Raw genomic sequence first — 22,130 nt, forward strand, 5'->3', positions numbered from 1 at the left:
TGCGGCGACTCGTCCTTCCGTTCCAGGGCTCTGTGCCACCGTGGCCTCGCTAGGAAGCCTTGAGAACGTGGCCTGCTCCCTTCCTCCAGTGTGGTTTTTAGAAACTCCTTTCAAAGCAAGTCATTTTAGAAGCAGACCTTGCATGGCATCTGAAGGCCTGTTCAGTCTCCCGTGTCTCTCAGAGTATACAGTTACCCTTGCTCCTCAGGCTGAACCCCCAGCACCAAAAAGACAAGGAACCGCACACACGGGATGTGAGCTGGGTCCTGATGATCCGCATCAGGTGGTCGGGGAACCCTGCAAGGCTTCGGCCTGATGTCTTCCTGTCGGTTCCAGCGCAAGGTGACAATGCATGAAAGCCATCAGATGATCGTGGTCAGAGCCCTCCATCTGTCTCAGCCCCAGAGCGGGAGTGGCCGATGAGGCCACGGGAAAGTGTTTTTTTTTTTTTTTTTTTTTTTTAAAGATTTATTTATTTGAAGTTAGAGTTAGAGAGGTCTTCCATCTGCTGGTTCACTACTCAGTTGGCCGCCATGGCCGAAGCTGCGCCGATCTGAAGCCAGGAGCCAGGAGCTTCTTGCAGATCTCCCATGCGGGTGTAGGAGCCCAAAGACCTGGGCCATCTTCTACTGCTTTCCCAGGCCATAGCAGAGAGCTGGAGCGGAAGTGGAGCGGCAGGGACTTGAACCCGCGCCCATATAGGATGTAGGCACCTCAGGCAGCAGCTTTACCCTCTATGCCACAGCACCGACCCCACAGGAGAGTCTTAAGGAAGATATTCTGCTTCCTCGACACAGTACTGCACACACGTGAACAGCGAAGCTTCCCGCTGTGAAACGCCAACTCCTAAAGAAATCTAGAAGCTTTCTGCAGAGCACTGTGGCTTGGACCGCATCAGAGTCCTGCTTAGAACTAGCCAGTACTTTCCCATCGCACTTAGGATAAATGCAGTCGCCACAGGGCTTCTGAAACCCTGGACTTGGCTGACTCCTTCTTGCTGTCATCGCCCTCCTCCAGCTACCGTGCTGTCCCTCGAGTCTGCCCAACTTCCTCTCGCCTAAAACGCTCCTCTGCTGAGTTAGTGCCTGCCGCCAACACCCTAGCCGCCGCTCCGTTCGCTCTTTTATGTGTCCGTTTGCAACGCTCCACAGCATTTATCTCCAGCACAGGTTATGTTGATATTTACCCGCCCAAGCCGGGTGGCCGAGAATGCTGGTTTCCCGTCCTCTCCCTGTTCTTGGCTGCTTCCCTGGTGTAGAGCCTCAGTTTTGACAGGGGAAAGAAGGGAGCATTTTGCTCAGCCGAAAACCTACTCTTGCAGCCTCCTTTGCAGTCCAGTGAGCAGGATGCCAGTGCGATAGAGGCAGAGATGGGTGGCTGTCCTCCTGTAACAAAGGGGACGAGAGTGTATTTTACCCCTCTCTTCTTTTCCCTGCTTCCTGCCTGGGACTCAGATTTGGTGGCTGGAGCATTCTGTTCCTATAGCCGACTTGGAGGGTGGCACCCATCTGCATGGGATGGCAGAGCAGAAAGGTAGATGGAGCGGCCTGGGCCCTGGGTTGCTTTCCTGTGGCTTCCTCAGACTTCTTTAATGTGAGATACACATAGGAGCAGGCATTTGGCCCAGCAGTTGACACACTGGTTAGGACCCCCATGCCCCATAGGAAAGTGTCCGAGTTCAAGCGCTGATGTCGACTCCAGACCCCAGCTTCCCAGTAATGGCTCTAGTAATTGGGTCCCTGGCCATCATGGGCATTTGTGAAGTGACCCAGTAAATGGGAGTGGTCTCTCTCTTTCTCCTGCTGTCTCTCTCTTGTTCTCCCTCAACTTCTCCTTTCTCTTCCTCCTCTCCCCATCTCTCTCCCTCCCTCCATTCCTCTCAGATAAATAAACCTGTATCTTCTTTAACTTCTGTTGTTTCTAGTCCCTCTTCCTCGCAGCTGAATGCAGTTTGTAACCAATGCCTGTGTTTTTTGTCTGTCCTCCCCACCCAAAACGTAGGTTCTGCAAAACCTGGGACTGCTGTATCTCTTGATCCTAGTTCCTAGTACATATGTGTTGAAGAAGAATTGCATGCATATTGAAAGCAATACCTGGGACTATCATTAGACATTTAGTAAGTAGCCCAGAGTTGGCATCCTTCTTGGCAACTGACCCAGTAGCGTGGATATTTCTGTGAGCAAAGAGTGTTTTAGCTTCCAAACATTTGCTGAGTTAGGAAGTGCAGATTTGCTTTGCATTTCATGCTAGGATGCTGATGGCTTCCTTGGAGCCCAGACAGTTCATCCCCCAATGATCTTGATGCTACCATTATTTGGACTTCCTCCCCCTCTACAGAAACACTGCCCCCAAATATTCTGTTCTTATTATAAAATGTCCATAGGCAAATAAGTGAGTTTATTATCGCTGACCATGGGATGAAACGGCAGCTTAAAGAATCTGTGGATGCTTTGGTTAGGGTGGATTGGGCTGAGGAAGTAGTAGTCTGTGGTCCACATGTGTTACCCCTGAACTTGCCTGGAAAAAAACAAAAAGTCGTTTTTGAATCTGAGTCTTTGTGACCGGTGGCACCTCCAGTTCCATCAGGAGAGGAAGTGCGGTTTAATGGAAAAGTCTTGGACCAGCAAGTGACCGAAGTTCCAATCCCAGCTGTGTGGTTCCTTAGCCCTGCAATCTGCAACAAGGTTCCATTTTCATTTCCAACACTGGAGTAAACCCATTCTTTCCTACTGTAGTAGTGAGGCCCACGTGAGACTGTGCAGGTAGAGGTAGATTGTGATGTTCGTGTATAAACTCCCAAGATTTTTAGAGAAAGAGGGGACCTCAGGAGTTGGCCACCTCAACTCCCCATTGTATGCAGCTGAATACTGATGGCCAGAAAGGCCAGCTCTGGCCCCGGGTCACAGGGTAAATCTGTGGCAGAACTGGGTCTTGACTTCTCAGACCCTTGTTCTCCCTACCACGCCATCCTGCTAGTCATCACTAGCACTAGTCGTCACATCCCCTGATCGTGCCTTGGACTGGACTTTCACTTACCCTTATTAATATGGGCCAATGAGCAAAACAGACAGCAGCTCACACACAGATGCCAATGTTGTCCAGAATTGTAGGGAACAGCGGGGGTCCAGAGAGAGGGAAGGGGGTTCTTGCTATCTTAGCCAGGTGGTCGGGGAGGGGTCCTGACTGGTTGAGGTTTGAGTGGTGACTTGAGGGTGGAGGAGGAGTAAGCCCGAGGGATACTGAAGGGGAGGAGCCCAAGGTAGAAGGAACAGAGGAACAGCAGACTCGGGTACCTTGAGAATCTTCTTGATCTGTTCAAAGCAAAGCTAATGTGACTGGTGCCAAGTGACCAACAGGACAAGGGGCAGGAGAAGTCAGAGAATGAGGCGTAGTGGGCCGTGGGAAGAGCTTGCGGGCTCAGTGTTGGCATCAGTGCCGAGCGTTATTTCATGAGGAGGCAGGTCTGTCCCTGCGATCGTCTCTCTCATCCTAAAGTCGGACTGAGCCACACCGCTGGCATCAGACACCACTGAGTTTCCTCCTCTAAGTGCGCTTCACCTGCCCATGAGTGATCCAGCTGAAGAGGAGAGAATCGAGGGCCCAGCAGCCTTATGTTCTGAACAAAATTAAAATTAAACTTGGGAGAGGTCTCCCAGCACCCAAAAACCAATTAAGCAGGTTACACGGAAATATTTCTAAAAACAGCGGTACGGTCAAAACAGACTGACAGGTGAGCAGATGGAAGAGCCATCAGCTCAGATTTATTTCCCAGCTTACAACTGAAATGAGCACTCTGAAGTCAGAACAGCTGGCCTTTTATTCTGCAAGCCATGCTCCTTTCTTCTGCTCATCTCTCAGGAGTATGAATGGATTATATTAAGTGGCAGTCTGTCTATCGGTGTTTGACTTTACAGGGGGAAAGTCCTGTGTCAGTAAACAAGCTTTTGGTGTAAATACTATGTTTCTATAACGTCTGCTTCTTCCCCAGGTCATGAAGTTCCGAAATTCTGGAAATCAATAACATTGGCCTTTTAGATTTTATTTTCATAAGTGTGTCCGTTACCTTTGTGACGGCTCTTATGTGATTCTGCGTAAATAGAACTGACCAAACGGTCAAAAAGCAGCATCTTCAGATTGGCAAGAAGAAACGCTTTTATAAAAGTTACAGTGCATCAGGAAAGAAATCACGGCTGCCTTGAAGTTCTAGTCATAAATTACTCTGGAATCTTTCTGAAGTCTGAGACTGTCCCATGCAACCTGCACTTCGGTTTCAAGCAATGGGGAAGTCATGAAATTTGGAAGGGGTTATCTTTGTCCATCATCGTCCTTTGTGAGGTACTGTGCTGACAGAGCGCAGCAGAGAGGCCATATTCGAGGGCTGAAAGGAGGGCTTGATACTACCCCGGTGGGGTTTGGTTCCAGTAATCGCACCCACTTGGACCTTCTGCCACGCCGCAGGTATAGCATTAATATCGCTCATTCAGCCATAGGCCCCTATGCTTTCCCTCCCCACGGCTGAGTCACTGGCAGAATATATTTTCTTCCAAAGTGTTTGTTTTCATTGTTGCCCTTTAAAAATAATGAGTTCATTCTATTCCCTTGCAAGGAAAGTTACTCTAGACTGCTTTGAAATTGTATATCTTTTGTTGAGCGCATTTCTGCACTGCTTCCATAGCTTTGTGTGCTGGGGAACCCAACCCGGCCTCTCTTAAAGCTTCCAGCCGAGCTGCCTCAGACTTGATACATATAATCGTCCAGCCCGCTTGACCTTTATATTGTTACCTTTGGGCAGGTAGGAGTCATGCAAGTTTCAGGTGACCCTATCATGTGACCAGAGATCAAAGGTCAGCAGCTCCTAAATGTTCAGCTGTCAAGGTAGCCCATTCATCACTATCATTATGTAACTGACAAGTGGACAAATGAACCGGGGGTAAAATTATTCTCAATCCTCTGCCTCCTGGATTTCCACCCCGTGGTGGGCTAAGCAGTCACACGTATTAAGTGGTTCCAGGGGCCTGCCAGAGCCCCTGGAGTACAGAGAAGGTCTTGGGAAGCTCTGCTGGATACACTGGGCGATGCCGGGAGGTCGGCAGCTGCCTGCTTAGGGACCAACTTGCAAGTCCCTGGGAGCTGACCCTGTGTCTGGTCTCCTCTGGAATGGGGGTGGATGTATGTTAGTTCCTTAGGGTCCCAAAGACACCCATGGGCCCGTGCCCCCTCTTCTCATCACATTCCACCTTCAACATCTTTGTGATCCTTTGTGCAGCTTAACAGGCAGTGGTGTTTTCACAGTCTAGCCCAAGCCTCAGTCACAGGAAAATTAGGACCCAGGGCCCTCCTTTGGAGAGTCTGACTTTGAGCCAGCTTCCTTCAGAAAGCTCTTTAACATGGATCCAAAAGAGCCATTCGATGTCTGTGTTTTATATGAGTGCAAAGAGTTTGAGATTTGGAGTTGGACGATTTTGGCTTCAGATCTGACTCTTTCTCCATGAAATCTTGGATGGGTGAGTCCATCGTCTAGGCCTCATTTTCCACTTTTAGGACAAACACTTAACATCTACAAGGTATATAGTCCTTGGCCCTCGCTATTTATTATTAGTTATTTGTAATATTTTTATTAGCGTGATGACTATTTCCTTGATTTGAGAGGAGATATCATTGGAGGGGCATTAGCATGAGATAGGATCTCCTGTGTCAATAAAAATCTCAGGGAAACTTCTAAGGCAGTTTTCAGAGGCACAGGGGTGAGTAAGGGGGCGCTGTGAGGATTGCACAGTGTGTTCTGGGTTAAAGGAGCCTTGGAGGAGGCAGCACACATTTAGCGGTAGAAGAGCTTGGGGCTCCATTGCACCCCTCAACAAAGAGCAGAGATGCCCTTGAACCATTCCAAGGCCGAAGAGTGTCCATGATCTTTATGCCAGTGAGAGACTCTTGCCTCTCTTCCTCTCCCTCTCCTGACCTGCAGGTACTGTCTGAGCACCTCCAGCCCAGGCTCCTGTCTTTGCAGGAACCTTTGCCCCAGGCCAGAGGACCTCTTAGCAGTGATCTAGAGTGGGAAGCAGCCCTGGATCTCTAAGCCAGGACTGGAAACCTCTTGGAATCTGTAAGATGGAGCTTGAAACGTTCTTTCTCACTGAAAACAAATAATAATACCCTTATCCTCATGACTATTGGGCTATATAGTATTATTAATAATATATATAGGAAAAGTCATGGGGCGGGTTAGGAGTTGGTGGCAACAGTTAAGCTATTGCTTAAGAAACCCACACTTCGGGCCTGGCGCGGTAGCGCACTAGGTTAATCCTCCGCCCGCGGCGCCGGCATCCCTATATGGGCGCCGGGTTCTAGTCCTGGTTGCTCTCTTCCAGGCCAGCTCTCTGCTGTGGCCTGGAAAGGCAGTGGAGGATGGCCCAAGTGCTGGGGCGCCTGCACCCGCGTGGAAGACCAGAAAGAAGCACCTGGCTCCTGGCTTTGGATCAGCATAGCTCCAGACGTGGCGGCCATTTGGGGAGTGAACCAACAGAAAGAAGACCTTTCTCTCTCTTTCACTATCTGTAACTCTGCCTGTCAAATAAATAAAAATCTTTGAAAAAAAAAAAAAAAAGAAAGAAAGAAACCCACACTTCATTTTGTGGTGCCTAGTTTGAATCTAGCTCCTCCACTCCAATCCAGCTTCTTGCTAATGCACACCCTGGGAGGCAGCAGGTGATGGCTCAAGTACTTGGGTCCCAACCACCCATGTGGGAGACCTGGATGGAGTTCTGGGCTCCTGACCAGCCTGGCTCTAGCCCTGGCTGTCATAGGCATTTGGGGAGTGAACCAGTGGATGGAGGATCCTTGTCTGTGTATCTCCCTCTCTGTTTCTCTTTCTTTCAAATAAAATTAAATACTTTTTTTTAAAAAAAGAAAATTATAGGTCATAAAGAACTGGGAAGCATGAAAGCCATATAGGAAATAATGTCTTTTAGGTTTCAAACAACCTTGGAGAGCAGAGGCTATTTATAGCTGCTGGGTGCTACCTGTTTGATTCCCTGTTCCCTGTGAGCAGAACAATCTAGACCTACAGTAAGTGCTTTGTAAATACGTTGCTTGACCAAACTCTGAGCAGCTGAGCTAGCCGTGCTGAATGGCATACCAGTTTCTTGGAAAATGCCTGCTTGTCCATGTGGCTCAGGGGCATTATGTTGGTGTTCAAAGGCAATTGTATTATACAAAGGTACTTCAAAAGGTTCATGGAAAATGGAATTTAAAAATGAGTTCATTTGATGCAAAAAATTTTGAAATCCATGCATAGTTTTTCTTTAATATTCATTTTCTATAATTCTTAAAGACCCCTCATATGCACAGATTTCAGGTTTTTTGTACCAAAGTAAACTCAACTTTTAATTCCATCTTTCCATGGACTTTTCCGAGTGATTCATGGTACTAAACAGGTATCTTATTCTCAGCTTCTCACTTCTTCCCAGATGTAGATTTGTTTACAGCTACAAGTGATGTCCAGCCCAGCTTCTCACTTGGTCATGGTTGAAAACCGTGTTTGCTGCCTGCTAAAAAGGTAGATTGACTCCCAACAAAAAAGCTGACCCATGGGCAAAAGTTTGGCTTTTCCTGCCTCTCTGATGTGTGTTGACTCTGCTGGTCAGGAAACATTTCCATGTGGTACAGAGGCAAGAGGTTAAAAGCCTTTTCAAAGAGAGAGTGACCCAGCCTTTGTTGAAACCCATTTAGGAATTGGTTTTGCTCAGTGGTTCTGCATTAGGTAAACTGAGTTATACAAATTTGGCAAGCTGAATTTATAAAGCCACCTTTGTCAGAGTGGGCCATTATGATAGCTGTGTGACAGAGTGGCTATTTATTTGTAAAGTAGTGCATGTACCATGGCAGCAATCCCACATTATAAATTCACTAACTCATTCTTTCCAGAAGACTGACAGCGTCAAGGGTAAGATGATTATAAACTGGGCTGCATACTCCTCTCCCTGTTGACTAAACAGATTATTGGGAGCAAAGTGTAATTAAACTACGAAAAATGGTACAATGGAGTGGGCTCTTACCTGAGGCTAGATTGTAAATATACTGTTTAAGGCTGACATCAGGGGGAGGCAGAATTATACATGCAAATCCCTTAAACTGTACATAGACTCCTGTCAGGAATTTAGGGACAGTGTCATAAGAAAAATACTTGTAGAGACCAGCCTTGTGGCGGTGGGTTAAGCTACCACCTGTGCTACTGGCATCCCAAATGAGCACCATAAGATGATGTACGTCCAGTCCAGCTCCCTGTTGATGCATCTGGGAAAGCAGCAGAGGATGGCTCAAGTCCTTGGGCTCCTACACCTATGTGGGAGCTTCAGATGGAATTCCCGGCTCCTGACTTTGACCTGGCCTAGTGCCTGCCATTGAGCCCATTTGGGGGAGTGAACCACCAAATGGAAGACTCTCTCTCTCTCTCTCCCTTTCTCATGTGAGTGTGTGTGTGTGTGTAAAACTCTGCCTTTCAAATACATTTTTTAAAATATCTAATTTGTTTATTTTAAAGAGTTACAGAGACAGGTAGAGCCAGAGAGAGAGAGAGAGAGAGGTCTTTATCCGCTGGTTCACTCCCCAAATGGCCACAATGACCACAGCTGAGCCAATCTGAAGCCAGGAGCCAGGAGCTTCTTCAGGATCTCCCACATGGGTGCAGGGGCCCAAGGACTTGGGCCATCCTTCTATTGCTTTCCCAGGTCATAGCAGAGAGTGGAGCAGCTGGGACTCGAACCAGCATCCAAATGGGATGCCGGCGCTGCAGGCCAGGGCTTTAACCCACTGCACAGCAGCGCTGGCCAATCAAATAAATCTTTTTTTAAAAAGAAAGAAAAACTGCTCGTTTCTTAGTGCTGTCATCAGTGCATGTGGCAGGATGCTCTGACTTGACAGGCCCGAGACAGAGCTGAACAGAGGGCTTTAGGGTCCCCTGTTGGACTTGCGTGCCCCTCAAAGCATAAGGCCTTTTGGGAGATGGTTGCTCCTTTGCTTCTGCTCTCCTGCTTGGTTCGTGTTGCTCCTCACAGTGGAGTATTACAGGTTAATGTGCACGTGACCTGCCTGGGGCCTCTGAAGCCCTGATACTGGCTTATCCAAGAGTCCTTCAGAAAGTTTGTGGGAAATGGGATTAAAAGATAAGTTTAGGGGCAGGCATTGTGGCTTGGCAATTCAGATGCTGTTTGGAACTCGTGCATCCCATATCAGAGTGCCTGGGTTCAAGTCCCAGCTCTGCTTTTAATACAGCTTCCTGCTAATGCACACCATGGAAGGCAGCAGATGGTGGCTCAAATGCTTGGGTCCCTGCCACCCGTGTGGGAGACCTGGATGGAGTTCTAAGCTCCTGGCTTCAGTCTGGCCTAGCCCCTGGTGTAAGAGGACTAAACCAGTGTGTGTGTGTGTGTGTGTGTGTGTCTGCCTGTCATATAAATACATATAAATAAACTTTTTTTTTAAAAAAAGGATAAGTTTATGTTGGTGCAAAATATTTTTAGATGCATGCATAGTTTTTTCACAATGCACATTGTCCACGAACTTTTTCAAGCCCCCCTCCCCATAAGAATATTATCTGAAGAAATTTATTCTGATGTGACTGATACCCTACACAGACTCCTGTATAACATTAGCCAGAATGACTGCCAACTCCTTGTTGTAAATTAAAACTACAGAAACATCTCTGACTTGAAGAAAAATATACCTTTTTTTAAAAAGATTTATTTATTTATTTGAAAGTCAGAGTTATACATAGAAGGAGAAGCAGAGAGAGAGGTCTTCCATCCGCTGGTTCACTCCTCAGATGGCCGCAATAGCCGGAGCTGCGCTGATCCGAAGCCAGGAGCCAGGAGCTTCTTCCGGGTCTCCCACGGGCGTGCAGGGGCCCAAGGACTTGAGCCATCCTCCACTGCTTTTTCAGGCCATAGCAGAGAGCTGGATCGGAAGAGGAGCAGCTGGGACTAGAACCGGCGCCCACATGGGATGCTGGTGCTTCAGGCCAGGGCTTTAACCCGCTGCGCCACAGCACGGGCCCTGAAAAATATACCTTTTTGGTCATTGGATATCTTCTGATGAATTGGTTAAGGGACTCCAGTCTTTTGAAGTGTGATTTCTTTACTTTTTATCTATGAGTGTTACAAGCCCTTTGGGCCAACATTGCATGATCAGCTGTGTTTTAGAAATGGGATTTGTATCATCCAGGAAAAAGGATATTGAGGCATGATTATACATGTATGTGGTACTTTACATATTTTAGAGGGCTTTTATATACATTATTGGATTTTATCCTCACATAGCCCATGAAGCAGAGACGCACTAAGGTCATGTAGCAGTTGAGGAAGCCAAGAGGTGGACATATTTTTCTCAAGGTCACCCAGGGAATATAATTAGACATTTATACCCTTAATGCATATCTTTCACAAGGGGTCTTTAAAAAGTTTATGGAAAATGTGTATTAAGAAAAAAAAATCATGCACGGATCTGAAAACAAATTTTGTACTACAAAATAAAATCCATTTTTAATTCCATTTCCTGTGAACTTTCTGAGATAGCCTAATTTCTATAGACTATGACTACAGTGCTTCCAGACACAGAAGAGTTTTGTTGTTGTTGTTCTTTTCCTTCCCACACTATGGCTTGGAATCACCTGAATTTCTAAATGTGGCAAGAAGAGCTAGGTAGTCAGCGGACCTGATCCATTTTATCCAAATGGATATCCATGAAAAAGGTGGAATGTACTAGAAAGGGCAGCCAGCCAGGTGTGCAGGAGTCTGGCCTATTCCTGGCTTTGCTACTTTCCATCGGATTCACCTTCGTTAAAGCAGCTCCTATTCTGCCAATTCTGCCAGGTTACTGTGAAAGGAGCACGTGCTGTGTGCTGATATTTTGGGTGACATTTAAACAGTGTCCAAAAATGTAATTGTTGTTTGAATCAGGATTCGCTCTCCTCATTCCCATTAAAGAATTCTCTCTTTAGTGGCTCATTTTTCTTGGCTATTCAATGGCTTGTGCTTGGTAATATGTCTTCATCAAGTTCTGGGGTGTGTGTGTGTGTGTGTGTGTGTGTGTGTTCTTTAACTTGCTTATCCCAATGAATCTTTTAGCGAAAACCATTTCTCCTGAAGTCTTTATCATTTCATCAAGAGTAATGGAAATGTTACCTGTCCTTCTTTATTTGTTGCAAAATTTAGGGCAAGGAAGAAGACCGTGTATGTTTTCTTAAAATCAATGGCCAGCACATTACTGTAAAACCTATTGATTAAAAACACAAAGTATAATGTTGGTCATTTAGTCTGTGAAGTGATGCAATAAGGGAAGAAATTTATCCTTTGACTTTTGCATTAACCTTTTATTGACTGCTTGCATACCCATAATTAACACACACTTTAGCTAAAGTGGTTAATTTTAGCATGGTGACCAATGCTCACTAATGTAGCTGCAATCCTGATCAGCAAATGTAAGTGCAGCCCTGGGGGAAATCAGCAGGCAGTGAGGCCCTAGCTGAGCTACACCTTGGCGTGGGGGCGGGGTGCACCTCTGGGCAATCTGCTAACAGGCCAGCCAGAGTGACACCTTCCAGTTGCTTCCTGTTATGTCACTGGGCTGCGGTCAGGGTGAACTATTCTCAAGTAGCACCGAGTTCTGGGGGGCAGTTTATGGAGTCCTTTGCACCATAATGCTGTGGTTTGGGGAGGGACAGAGACGACATTGTTTCCCTCTCTTCCATTTGCAGTGCTTCCTGAAAGGGGCAGTACTAAGTAGACCCAAGTTTATTTGCTGATCCAAGAAGCATTAAAATACAGGATTTCTCTAGAGGATGGGAGTAGAGAGGACAAGTTGACAGGGGAAACCATTTTTGCTGGATTCATTAGCACTTGGAAATGATACCACTCTGGGGGGATCTTCTTAACTTTCCTTAGAAAGATCACCCTGCTCTGGTCGTGAAAACTGGCTTGTGTTGATCCAGAGGGCAGTGTGCGTGACACTAGCATTCCCTCGCTTTCTGGACTGAAACGTGTCCCAAGTAGAAATTTTAGTTGAACCAAAAGCAAAGGCCGGTGGCTTTACGCCTGCACTCTGATGGTCTCCGCACACATCACAGTGTCTCAGCAGCAGCCTGTCCACTGGCAGAGGAGACCCTGGGCGTGGAGTTGGGATCAGGACCACAGCAATAGATGAGTAGAAGGTGGGACATAGAACTGAGAGGTAGGAGGCATGCCCAGAAATCACCGAGGATTCTTTGGGTTGCAAATGATGGAAACTCCTAACTCAGACTCACCAAACTGCAAAGTCTAAGCAAACTAGCACAGACGAGGCTTGATCCAGCTCCTTGAGCAGTATCTCCCAGTGCCCCGCCCCTTGCTGCCTGGTAGCAGAATGAAGGACTGGCAGCTTTCGTTCACCCAGCCTAGTAGTTCACACACCAGGAAAGGGAGAAGTCTTTTCTCTTAGCTCCCAGGCCATTCCTCTGATTTAATCTCTCAGTTCTGCCCCAGATTGGGTCATGCGCCTCCCCCAGAGCTGCTTCTTGTAGCTTGAAGACTGGGGTATGTTCATTCACTTAGGCCACCGGGGCTCGCTCTCCTGGCTGGGAGGTGGAGCCAATCCTACCCAAACCAAATTGCTAAGCATGGGAGAGGAGTGAATTCCCCAGAGGAAAATTATTAGACTCGTGTTGGTGGCAAAGGTGGGATGACACAACAAGACAACAAATATGGGGCCAGCACTGTGGTGTAGCGCTTAAGCTACTGCCTGCAATGCAAGCACCCACGTGGGCGCCACTTCCTGCTCAGCCCCCTGCCAATTGCAGCTGGAAAAGCAGTGGAGGATGGCCCAAGTGCTTGGGCCCCTACCACCCACATGGGAGACCTAGATGGACCAGGCTCCTACCCTGGTTCCTGGACATTTTCTGCCATCTGGGGAGTGAACCTGCAGATGGAAGATCTCTCTCCTGCTCCTGCTCTCTCTCTCTTACTCTGTAACTCTGCCCTTCCAATATAATAAAATAAACTAGTGGATGGATGATCTCTCTCTGTCTCTTCCTCTCTCTCTGTAACTCTTTCAAATAAATAAATCAATCTTAACCACCCCCACACCAGGTAGTGTGCAGGGAGGAGATGGCCACAGGCATGACAGGCAGCACCCACTAGAGCCAGTCATCTGTCACTGGTAGTGGAATTAACAATGGCAACAATAATATTTAATATTTTTCAAGCTATGTACCAGGCAGTATTCTGAACACCTTAGAGCTGTTAATTCATTGAATCTTCACAACAACCATAAGTAAGATATTACTTTTTTTAAAAAAAGATTTATTTATTTGAAAGTCAGAGTTAGAGAGAGAGAGTCTTCCATCTGCTGGTTCACTTCCCAATTGGTTGCAACAGCTGGAGCTGGGTCGATCTGAAGCCAGGAGCCAGGAGTTTCCTCCAAGTGTCCCAAGTGGGGGCAGGGGCCCAAGGACTTGAGCCATCCTCCACTGCTTTCCCAGGCCACAGCAGAGAGCTGGATCGGAAGTAGAGCAGCTGGGATTCAAACTGGTGCCCATATGGGATGCTGGTACTGCAGGCGGTGGTTTAACCCGCTATGCCACAGTGCCAGCCCTAGATATTACTTTTACAGTACTCCTCCCTTGTCCAAGGGGGATGTGTTCCAAGACCCCCCACCCTGTGGATACTTGAACTGGTGGATGGTAACGAACTCTAGATAGAAGTACACTGTTTTTCCCTGTACATACATATGTATGATAAAGCTTAATTTATAAATCGGACACATTAAGAGATTACCAATTAGAACTCACAAAATGGAATTACTATAATTACTGTAATAAAAAGTTTATGAATGTGGGCTTGCTTTCTCAAAAGATCCTGTACTCTTCTCACATCATGATGATGATGATGCGGGATGATTCAGTACCTGCGTGATGAGGTGAATGACAGAGCCATTGTGATTCAGCCCGAGACCGCTACTGATCTCCTGACCATAACAAGTGACAAGCAGCATCATGTGCTTTGGATGATGTTGGGTGGACAAACCAGGACACTTTGGGGGCAGGTAGTGTTTACAGCCTGAATATATGGGACAAAAGGGTGATTCATGTCCTGGACACAATAGAGCCACACAGCACAAGACTTCCTCATGTTACTCACAACAGCATACGATGGACACCTTTGGAATTGCTTCTGGAATTTTCCATTTTATACTTTTGGGCTACAGTTGACCATAGGTCACTGAAACTGCAAGTAAGGGGGACTGCTGTGTTACTGTCATGGTCATTGTCATTATCATCCCTACTTGACAGACAAGAACCGAAGGCTCAGTGAGGCAGAGAAACTTGTCCACAGAATCTCAGCTCCAGGAAGCAGCAGCTCCAGGAGTGCAGAGAACAGGCCCGTAGCCATGACCTGCAGCCTCCCCACTCCCCCATCTTGGGAAATGGAGGTCTGAGAAGCAGGATGAATGATCATGGAGTTATCTGAACTCCCATGTTTATAGCAATTCACCATAGCAAAGATACGGAATCAACCTAGATGTCCATCAACTGATAACTGGATAAAGAAAATGTCATCCATGTACATGATGGAATTTTACTGAGCCATAAAAAAGAATGAAATCCTGACATTCGCAACAAAATGGATGGAACTGGAGATCACTATGCCAGCTGAAATAAGCCGGTCTCAGAAAGACAAACATCCCATTTCTTCTCATATTTGTGGAAGAGTATAAAAATTATGTGGATGTCATACCATTTTTGCTATATGGCTATAAATATTGCTTCATTGAGCCATACATGTAAAGGACAATACACTGATCATTATTATAAATCCCTCATTTTGTGATATTAATAGCTCTTTTATTTTTGAAAGATAGAGTTACATAGAGAGGTAGAGCCAGAGAAAGAGAGGTCTACCATCTGCTGGTTCACTCCCCAGATGGCCGCAAAGCAGGAGCTGTGCTGACCCAAAGCCAGGAGCCAGGAGCTTCTTCCAGGTCTCCCACATGGGTACAGGGGCCCAAGGACTTGGGCCATCTTCTACTGCTTTACCAGGCCACAGCAGAGAGCTGGATCGGAAGTGGAGCAGCCAGGACTTGAATCGGCACCCATATGGGATGCCAGCACTGCAGGCGGGGGCTTTAACCCACTGCACCAACAGCACCGGCCCCAATAACTCTGTTTTCAAGAAAAATAAACTAAAATGCAAAAATGGAAAAAGAGCAATGCAGACCTAAAAGGCGACATGCTCTCGAGCCATCGTGCACCCTTTCTTTTGCGGTCCACACTCTGGCGTGATGCTGCATCCAACTGAGTTGCAGAGTACGTGCGCTTTCCCTTAGGAGAATGCATCCCTGGGTCGAATCACTGCCATTTGGAACTTGGCAAGGAGCACTGGGTATTAAAGGAAAATTTCTAATAAAACAGTCTTGGAATTTCCAAGTTAAAGCCCCAAAGAAACCCACCGAAAGGTTCTACTTCCGTCCCAGATGAAGGCAGTGTGTGTGGAACTGAGCCCCGTGAAAAGGAGGTGTTCCTCTCATGAGCAAAGCAACGGCAGGAAACAGGAGCAGCTCCGCTCAGAAGCCGAGCCAGGGGGCTCGGGAAGCTGGTGCAACCTGGCTCCAGCAGAGCTTGGCCACCAGTTTTAATATTTTCAATAGTTTCTCAAAGTGAGGAGGCAAAACCCATTTGACAGGTGAAAAAGCATCTCTATTGACTTTTTACAAACCTTACGATACTCTAGGTGGATCGACACTTATCATAGCCCTTTAATCTGCCAACGAGGATAATGTGTGCACGGATAATTTATCCACTGTGAGATTGAAATGCTCAATTTGGAATAACTTTCACCACCCGGTAAATTGAGCGTTGCTCCATGATTTGGAAGCGGAGAGAAAGCACAATTTAAAGAGCTTTGCAGAGTTCCTTTGTAACTCGTCACAGCTTCCCCTGAATGTTAATTTCCCCCTCATCTGTCCCTAGGACTACGGAAGCACGCCGGCCAGCCGCCTCGGCTCACACACCTAGGATTCCTGTGAAGTGGCCCGCAGAACGCACCCTCTGTTCTTCAGGGCGGTGTGTGGGGCTTATCAGTGCAGTTTAATATTTATGCTAAGAGGATTGTCAAAAGCAGCTTCTGTTGCTTTAATTCTTGTTTTAAATAAATAATGAGAACATTTAAACACATTACTCTTCTTGGGGCCCTGAGGTCAGCTAATCTTATTATTTATGAAGTGATGTGCTACATAATAGTACTTAGTGCATGTTAACAGACGCTATTATCAGGCCCTGATGTGGAGAGCTGAAGATATATTGGAATGTTACGTGTAATGTACGACGGATTGAGTGCATAGGATGCCGGTATAGCAATTAACCACATGTGAAAATAGGTGTAAAGTTGAAGTATGTTTTCCTGTGGGGATATCCTCACCATTAATAATTCCCCCGAGAAGATGATGTCTTTCAGCCAGGAAGCTCCTGCCGTCAGGCTCAGAAACAGGGCCACTCTAGGATATTCCATTCTTTGACCTCCTCATCGTCCTGCACAGTCAGAAGACAAGTAGCGGCCAAGGTCATATTTTAATTGATTAACAGAAAGAGTCAGAGGAGTCCAAGGTGGGGCTGCACCTGTTCAGTGCGTCCATGTTTCCTCATGGTATTTGTTCCTAGTACACACATTCTGACTACTTGTGTGCTCCAGGAGAGTCGAGAAATGGCTCCTTCCATAGTGCAGTTTATATCTTTCTCTCGGATCCTCGTTTGTTTGTTTGTTTGTTTGTTTTCCAGATAAATAAAGCCACAGGGCTCTCTGAGACCAATTTCCAGTAAGCTGGTCTCTGGGAGAGGCAGCTGCCTGCCAAGGTGCCATGGTGTTGCCCCAACTTTTTTCCTATGAGGCTATAATTTAGCTGCATATGATAATTAATTTCTCTACTATTGATGAATAATCCATTTAATAAAAACTGTGATTTAAGTGTTTTCCTTAGGGACGAACTCTTGGTAGCCTCTTAATTTAATTTTGTGGAAGTTTCCTCCACCTATTCATCAGTGGAAATGATTATTAACCTCTATTTGCATATATCCTTATAAATCGGTCTCTCCTTGGAGTGCCTTTCTCTGAGCCCAGCAAGCTGGGACACTTGTAAATCTCCAGGATCTCCAAAGTCAATCCCGGTCTGTAATATTGTTTAATCTATTCTTGGACGTTTTAATGCAGTAAATTCAATTTAATCTTTCCCAGTAATCTAGTAATACATCGAAATCCCACAAACATTTAAATCTGATAATGGCTTAATCACACACTTTAAATAACAGTTGAGATAATGAAAAAATAATTCACCATTTTAAAGGCAGAAGAACTGAATTTCCCTGGTGATTGGCTTCGGCGAAGCCACTCGAGGTAACACCGAGAGGTCTTCAAAGAAAAGTTCACAGGCAATGCGCGGCCTCGGAACCCTCTGCATGGGTTTCAAAACACTTTTTGCACCCAAGTCAATGTCCGTATTCATTCTGTCTTTGTACGCACTTGATGAAGTTCCCTCTTACAGATCTGGGAGTTGAAAAGACAGGAGTCCCAGCACCATCAGGAGCCATGCGTCCTTAGCAACACCTGTTGCCTGCCATCCGCCCTGCAAGCCAGTCCCTCCCCATCACCCCCATGACCTTCACCACCCAGGACTGCTTTCCAGTGCTGTTGCACGTCTCCCATGGCTTTGGGTCTTCCGGGACTTTCTTCCCATGGATTCATTGCCTCTTGTTCCTCTTCCAGGTGCCAGTGCCGAATCGCTCGAACTTTGCCCGTGGATCAGAAGCCAGACTGCCGGCCCTATTGGGAAAAGGACGACCCTTCCATGCCCCTGCCGTTCGACCTCACAGAGCTCGTCTCGGAGCTCAGAGGTCTGCTTCTGGAAGCAAAGCCTTAGAAGGAGCGCCAGGCTGCAGGAAGCGAGAGCTCCGCGGCTCTTCTCCTCCCACCTGGTTGTGCATGGGCTTGGGCAACAGCAGTGTAGCCATCTCTTGACCTCGACCCCTGGATGCTAGAACCTGGATCCTAGTTTGAAACAGCTAGGGAATGGAGCCCACAAATGTTAAATCGGTTCAAGATGATGCCGTGTGATTTGGTATTACAAACGAGAACCTACCCCCAAAATACTATTTCCCATTTTTTTTTTTGTCTTTAATGGGAATTATGCAGCCCCCAGGGGCCATGGAGGCAGCTGCAATGAGGGCCAGCTGTGAGAAAGCCAAACCTCCTTTCCTCCTGCCTAAGGCTTTCCCAGAGGCTCCAGAAGGGACCCAGGCATCTGGGGGCAGACAGACAGATGTCCATCCCGATCTCTCACCACACCCTCCAGAGCAGGTGAGGGGAGCGTCCTGCCTGCGGGCTAAGACCCACGAAATCTTTTGGCCTGGCTCTGCCTGGCAAGGCAACTGCAGGCAGGACTCGAAATTCCGCTAAGTCCATAGCAGGCTAATTTTTAAGGGGATAACTTTGTATGGTCCGCAGATGACGTCATAATTATCCAAATGACCCTTGGCAGAAAAAATTTAAAAATCCCCAGTGCTGATCAGCTGTGCTGTCCACGGTGGGAGCCACTAGGTAGCTGTGGCTGCTTCCACTGAAATGCATTTTTAGTTAAAAATTCAGTTCCTCTGTTGTCCTAGCCACACATTAAGTGCTTACTCTCTACACATGGCCAGCGACCACCTTATTGGACAACACAGATACCAAGCGTTTTAATCCTGGACAGTGCTTCTGCAGGAAGGCTGAGAGCAAGAATTCTCTTTTCCACTTCTCCGTGCCTCCATCCCCACAGGAGGAAGAAATTCACAGAGAAATGGCCCATTGAAGGGTAACCTCTTTCCCTTCTCTGAAGACGAAGCTGAGCAACAGCCAGAGAGTTCTGAGTCAGGCGCTCTGCACACAGGAATGGGGAAGTGTTAGCAATTCAAATAAATAAAAAATTAAAAGAAATGTCCCTATCCTAATACAAGAGGCACCACCCTACCTCCATGGCACCGTGGATTTGGACAGCAGCACACAGGTTTGCTTCTGTAATTCCCCCCGGCTTGTATTTACTAACGGGGAGAAGCAACTAGGCTTGAGGGACCGTGGTGCCCTACACTGATGACCCTGGAGCGTCCCAGAGACAGTGCAGAGGAGAACCTAAAACCCAGGCTCTGGCTTCAGCGGGCCTGAGTTAAGACTCCCACCAGCTCTGTGACCTTTGGCACGTTATCAGGCCTCAGTGGCCTCCTCTGTGCAAGGGGAACACTAAACACACCAGCTCCCAAAGTGTACAGGAAGTGTGGCAGTCCAGCTACAGGCTTGGAGCAATTCCTGGCACACCGTGGATTTTATTACTCTACACAGCTGCTGATGTGTTCCTGGCCCTTCCTCCATCCCAGTGCCACTCACGCATCCCTCCTCTGCGACCTGACTCCCACCTGTACGTGTCCCCAGGAATCATGAGTGAGCCCCACCCCGCCTTCCATTGCGCATGCTCACAGTAGGGTCGCAGCCCAGGCGCTGGGAGAGGTGCTCGCAGAAAAGGACTGGATCCTTTCCCGTGGAGTGAACAGCCACGGGAAAGCGATGGTCCATGGCGCGGAGACCCCGGGCTCTCAGACCTGAAACTACCCCCCCCCCCCCCCCAGGGCTCCTGGTCAAAGAGAAGTGAAAAGCGCCACCCTGCAGGGTTGTTGTAGAGATGGAAATGGAAGGAGGGTGTGGCACGCCATGACGTCACAGACCCGGCACCCTCGGACCCTGTGGCTCACAGTTTTGAGTCCCCTGTGTTTCCTTTGGTGCCACTCTTTTAAAAGATTGGGAAATTTTTACACGAAATAAACATGTCTGCATTCTCTGTAGCCTGGGCCCCATCCCAGCATGGCAACCAGCGGTAATGTCTCCCCACTCCGAGGCGGGTGGGCCCCTATTATCATTTTATCATCGACCTGACCCTCCAAGCCTGTGTGCTTGCACCCCCGTAGTAGAAATAAAGTAGGCATAGTGCTCACCCCCATTTACGTGTATTACCCTTGAACTATATTCGTAGACTGCTTGTTCTAATCTCTCATGTGCATTATAAAACATTTATATACAATAAAGATGTTAAAAGAATCAGGTGAGAGCCTCCACTAGTGTTTTCCCCCCTGCACACCGGTGGATGGGCCTGTTTTGCTGGCCTGGGGGTGGGGGGCTCAGGTGGACCAAGGCTGTCCTCGAAATCTTCCAGGGTTGGAGAAACCATCTTCTGTGAAACCCAAAGCTGAGGTCTTATTTCCTCTCCAAGGAACGGTGGCTTCCACTGAGCGTGAGCCCAGTTTGTTTGAGGATTCCATAGGCACAGGGGGGAGGTTTCAGGTGGGTAGAAGGCAGGCAGGCAAGAGACAGCAGCCAGGCCGCGGTGGGGACATGGCAACCTGCTCCCAGCCCTCAGGGCCAAGGGAAGCTCTCTCTCCCTAGGAGCTGGGGAAGGACTTTCTTGGGCTCCTGAGCCCAGAGATGCCCATTGCCTCCCCTGTGTGGACAGAGAACAGGGCAGCCCAGCCCAGAGACCACCTTGCAGTAACAACAGCCCCTGCCTACTTTCCTGCAAATGTCCCTGGCGTTGCTGGCTCCCAGCTGTTTTGAGAAAAGTGACCTGAGAGACCCCATGGCACTCAGGCGCTTCCAGCTTCCAACTTCCAACCCTGCTGCCTCCCACAAGCCTTTCTGACCCGGTTAGTGCTGTGAGCCCTGGGATCCAAGGACATACCTCTGCCATCCCAGGCTACTGGATGCCCAGGGGGTAGGCAGGTGAGCAAAATAAGAACTTCACTGCTCTCTGGACTCCCAAGGGTCCCAGGGAGCGCAGACCCTATCCAAAGAGGCGACTGTCCCACTGGAAGCCTCCCATCCCTTGGGAGTTTGGGGGGCGGGGGGCAATCCTGGCCTGAGCCCTTCCAGTTGACTCCTCTGCAAGTCCGAGCAGCACCCACACACAACAGCGGCCTTTGTCCCCCCTCACCCCCCGCCCCTCCCGCCCCCCGACCAGCAGCCTCCAAGCCCAGGAGAGTTTTCTAGACAGAAAAGAAAGAGCAAGGTCATGGCATCGCTTGTGACACAATTCTAGTAATAAGCTGCTAAATCCATCACCAGCTGAATCGCGGGATGCTGGCCATGAGGTTGCACAGACCCTGCTTAATGGGAGCCCAAGCTCAGGAGCCGTCTTTTTGTTTCCAGGGAAGGTATTTGCGAATGCAACTTTTTTTTTTTTCCTCTGCTCTCGTTAAGGCTGATTTTTACCACTGAGCGAATTGCATATATTTGGATCCATGCCATGCTAAATACTGTTTATTTTGGAGATCTGTCAGAGGCAAGTGCATGGAAGACAAGGGGATTCTGATTTGAAAAGGCAATTCTCATCCAAATAGATTCAGATGGAGCGGAGCAGTGCGGATTAAAACGCGCCCAAGTGGTAATGCCGTTTATCCAGTTTGCCTTTGTTACTTTGTGATTAAATGGTATTTTTAATTAAGTTTCATTGGGAGCCATAGGTATCGCGGTGGTGAAATCAATTTGACAACCATAAAGGGGGAGGAAGGCCCAGGCGTGTTGTGATGATTGAGGCTCTAGGCGGACCTGGCGGGGAAGGGGAGGGAAGGGGAGGGAAGGCGGCTCGAAGCCGGCCACGAACGACTTGACTTCCCAAGTACAAGCGTGCCCCCCACCCCCACCCCGGGATGCTGGCTGCTGGGTGCAGACTACAGACTGTGACCGGCTGGGGAGGCGGGACTGAGGATTGTCAGGGACAGGAATAAACCCAGTCACTCGCTACCCTGAGACACCCCGATATATTCCCCGGTCAGTTGGCAACTCCAGGAGATGTCTGGAGGTCTGTTCTCTCACCTGAGTGCCCCCAGGACCCAATTCTGCAGCCTCACCCCCAAGCAGCCCCCAGTCTCCCAGGACAGTTCTAATTCCCACTCTCTCAGAACTCGGGAGGGACGCGTTCTCCTCGACAGGTGGCCTGGATCCTCTGGTGACAATGACGGCCCTGCACTGTGTCGCCATCGACACTCGTCACATCCCCGGCATCTCCTGATTCCTGAGCTACTGCCGAAGTGTCTGGCT

The 22,130-nt window shown here is 48.0% G+C and overlaps 1 protein-coding gene across 8 annotated transcripts in view; it reads left to right on the forward strand.

Moving 5' to 3' along the window:
* The window catches only part of FTO (FTO alpha-ketoglutarate dependent dioxygenase), a 414,324-nt gene extending 394,189 nt beyond the window's left edge, over positions 1-20,135 (forward strand). For 7 of the 8 annotated variants that reach the window (XM_070061822.1, XM_070061827.1, XM_051846617.2 and 4 more), the window contains one exon: positions 17,781-20,135. In XM_070061822.1, coding sequence (XP_069917923.1) covers positions 17,781-17,934 — 154 coding nt within the window. In that variant the 3' untranslated portion in view covers positions 17,935-20,135. 8 annotated transcript variants of the gene reach the window in all.
* Positions 20,136-22,130: the final 1,995 nt, after the last annotated feature.

Source organism: Oryctolagus cuniculus, chromosome 18, assembly GCF_964237555.1.
Source record: "Oryctolagus cuniculus chromosome 18, mOryCun1.1, whole genome shotgun sequence".
NCBI lineage: Eukaryota > Metazoa > Chordata > Mammalia > Lagomorpha > Leporidae > Oryctolagus > Oryctolagus cuniculus.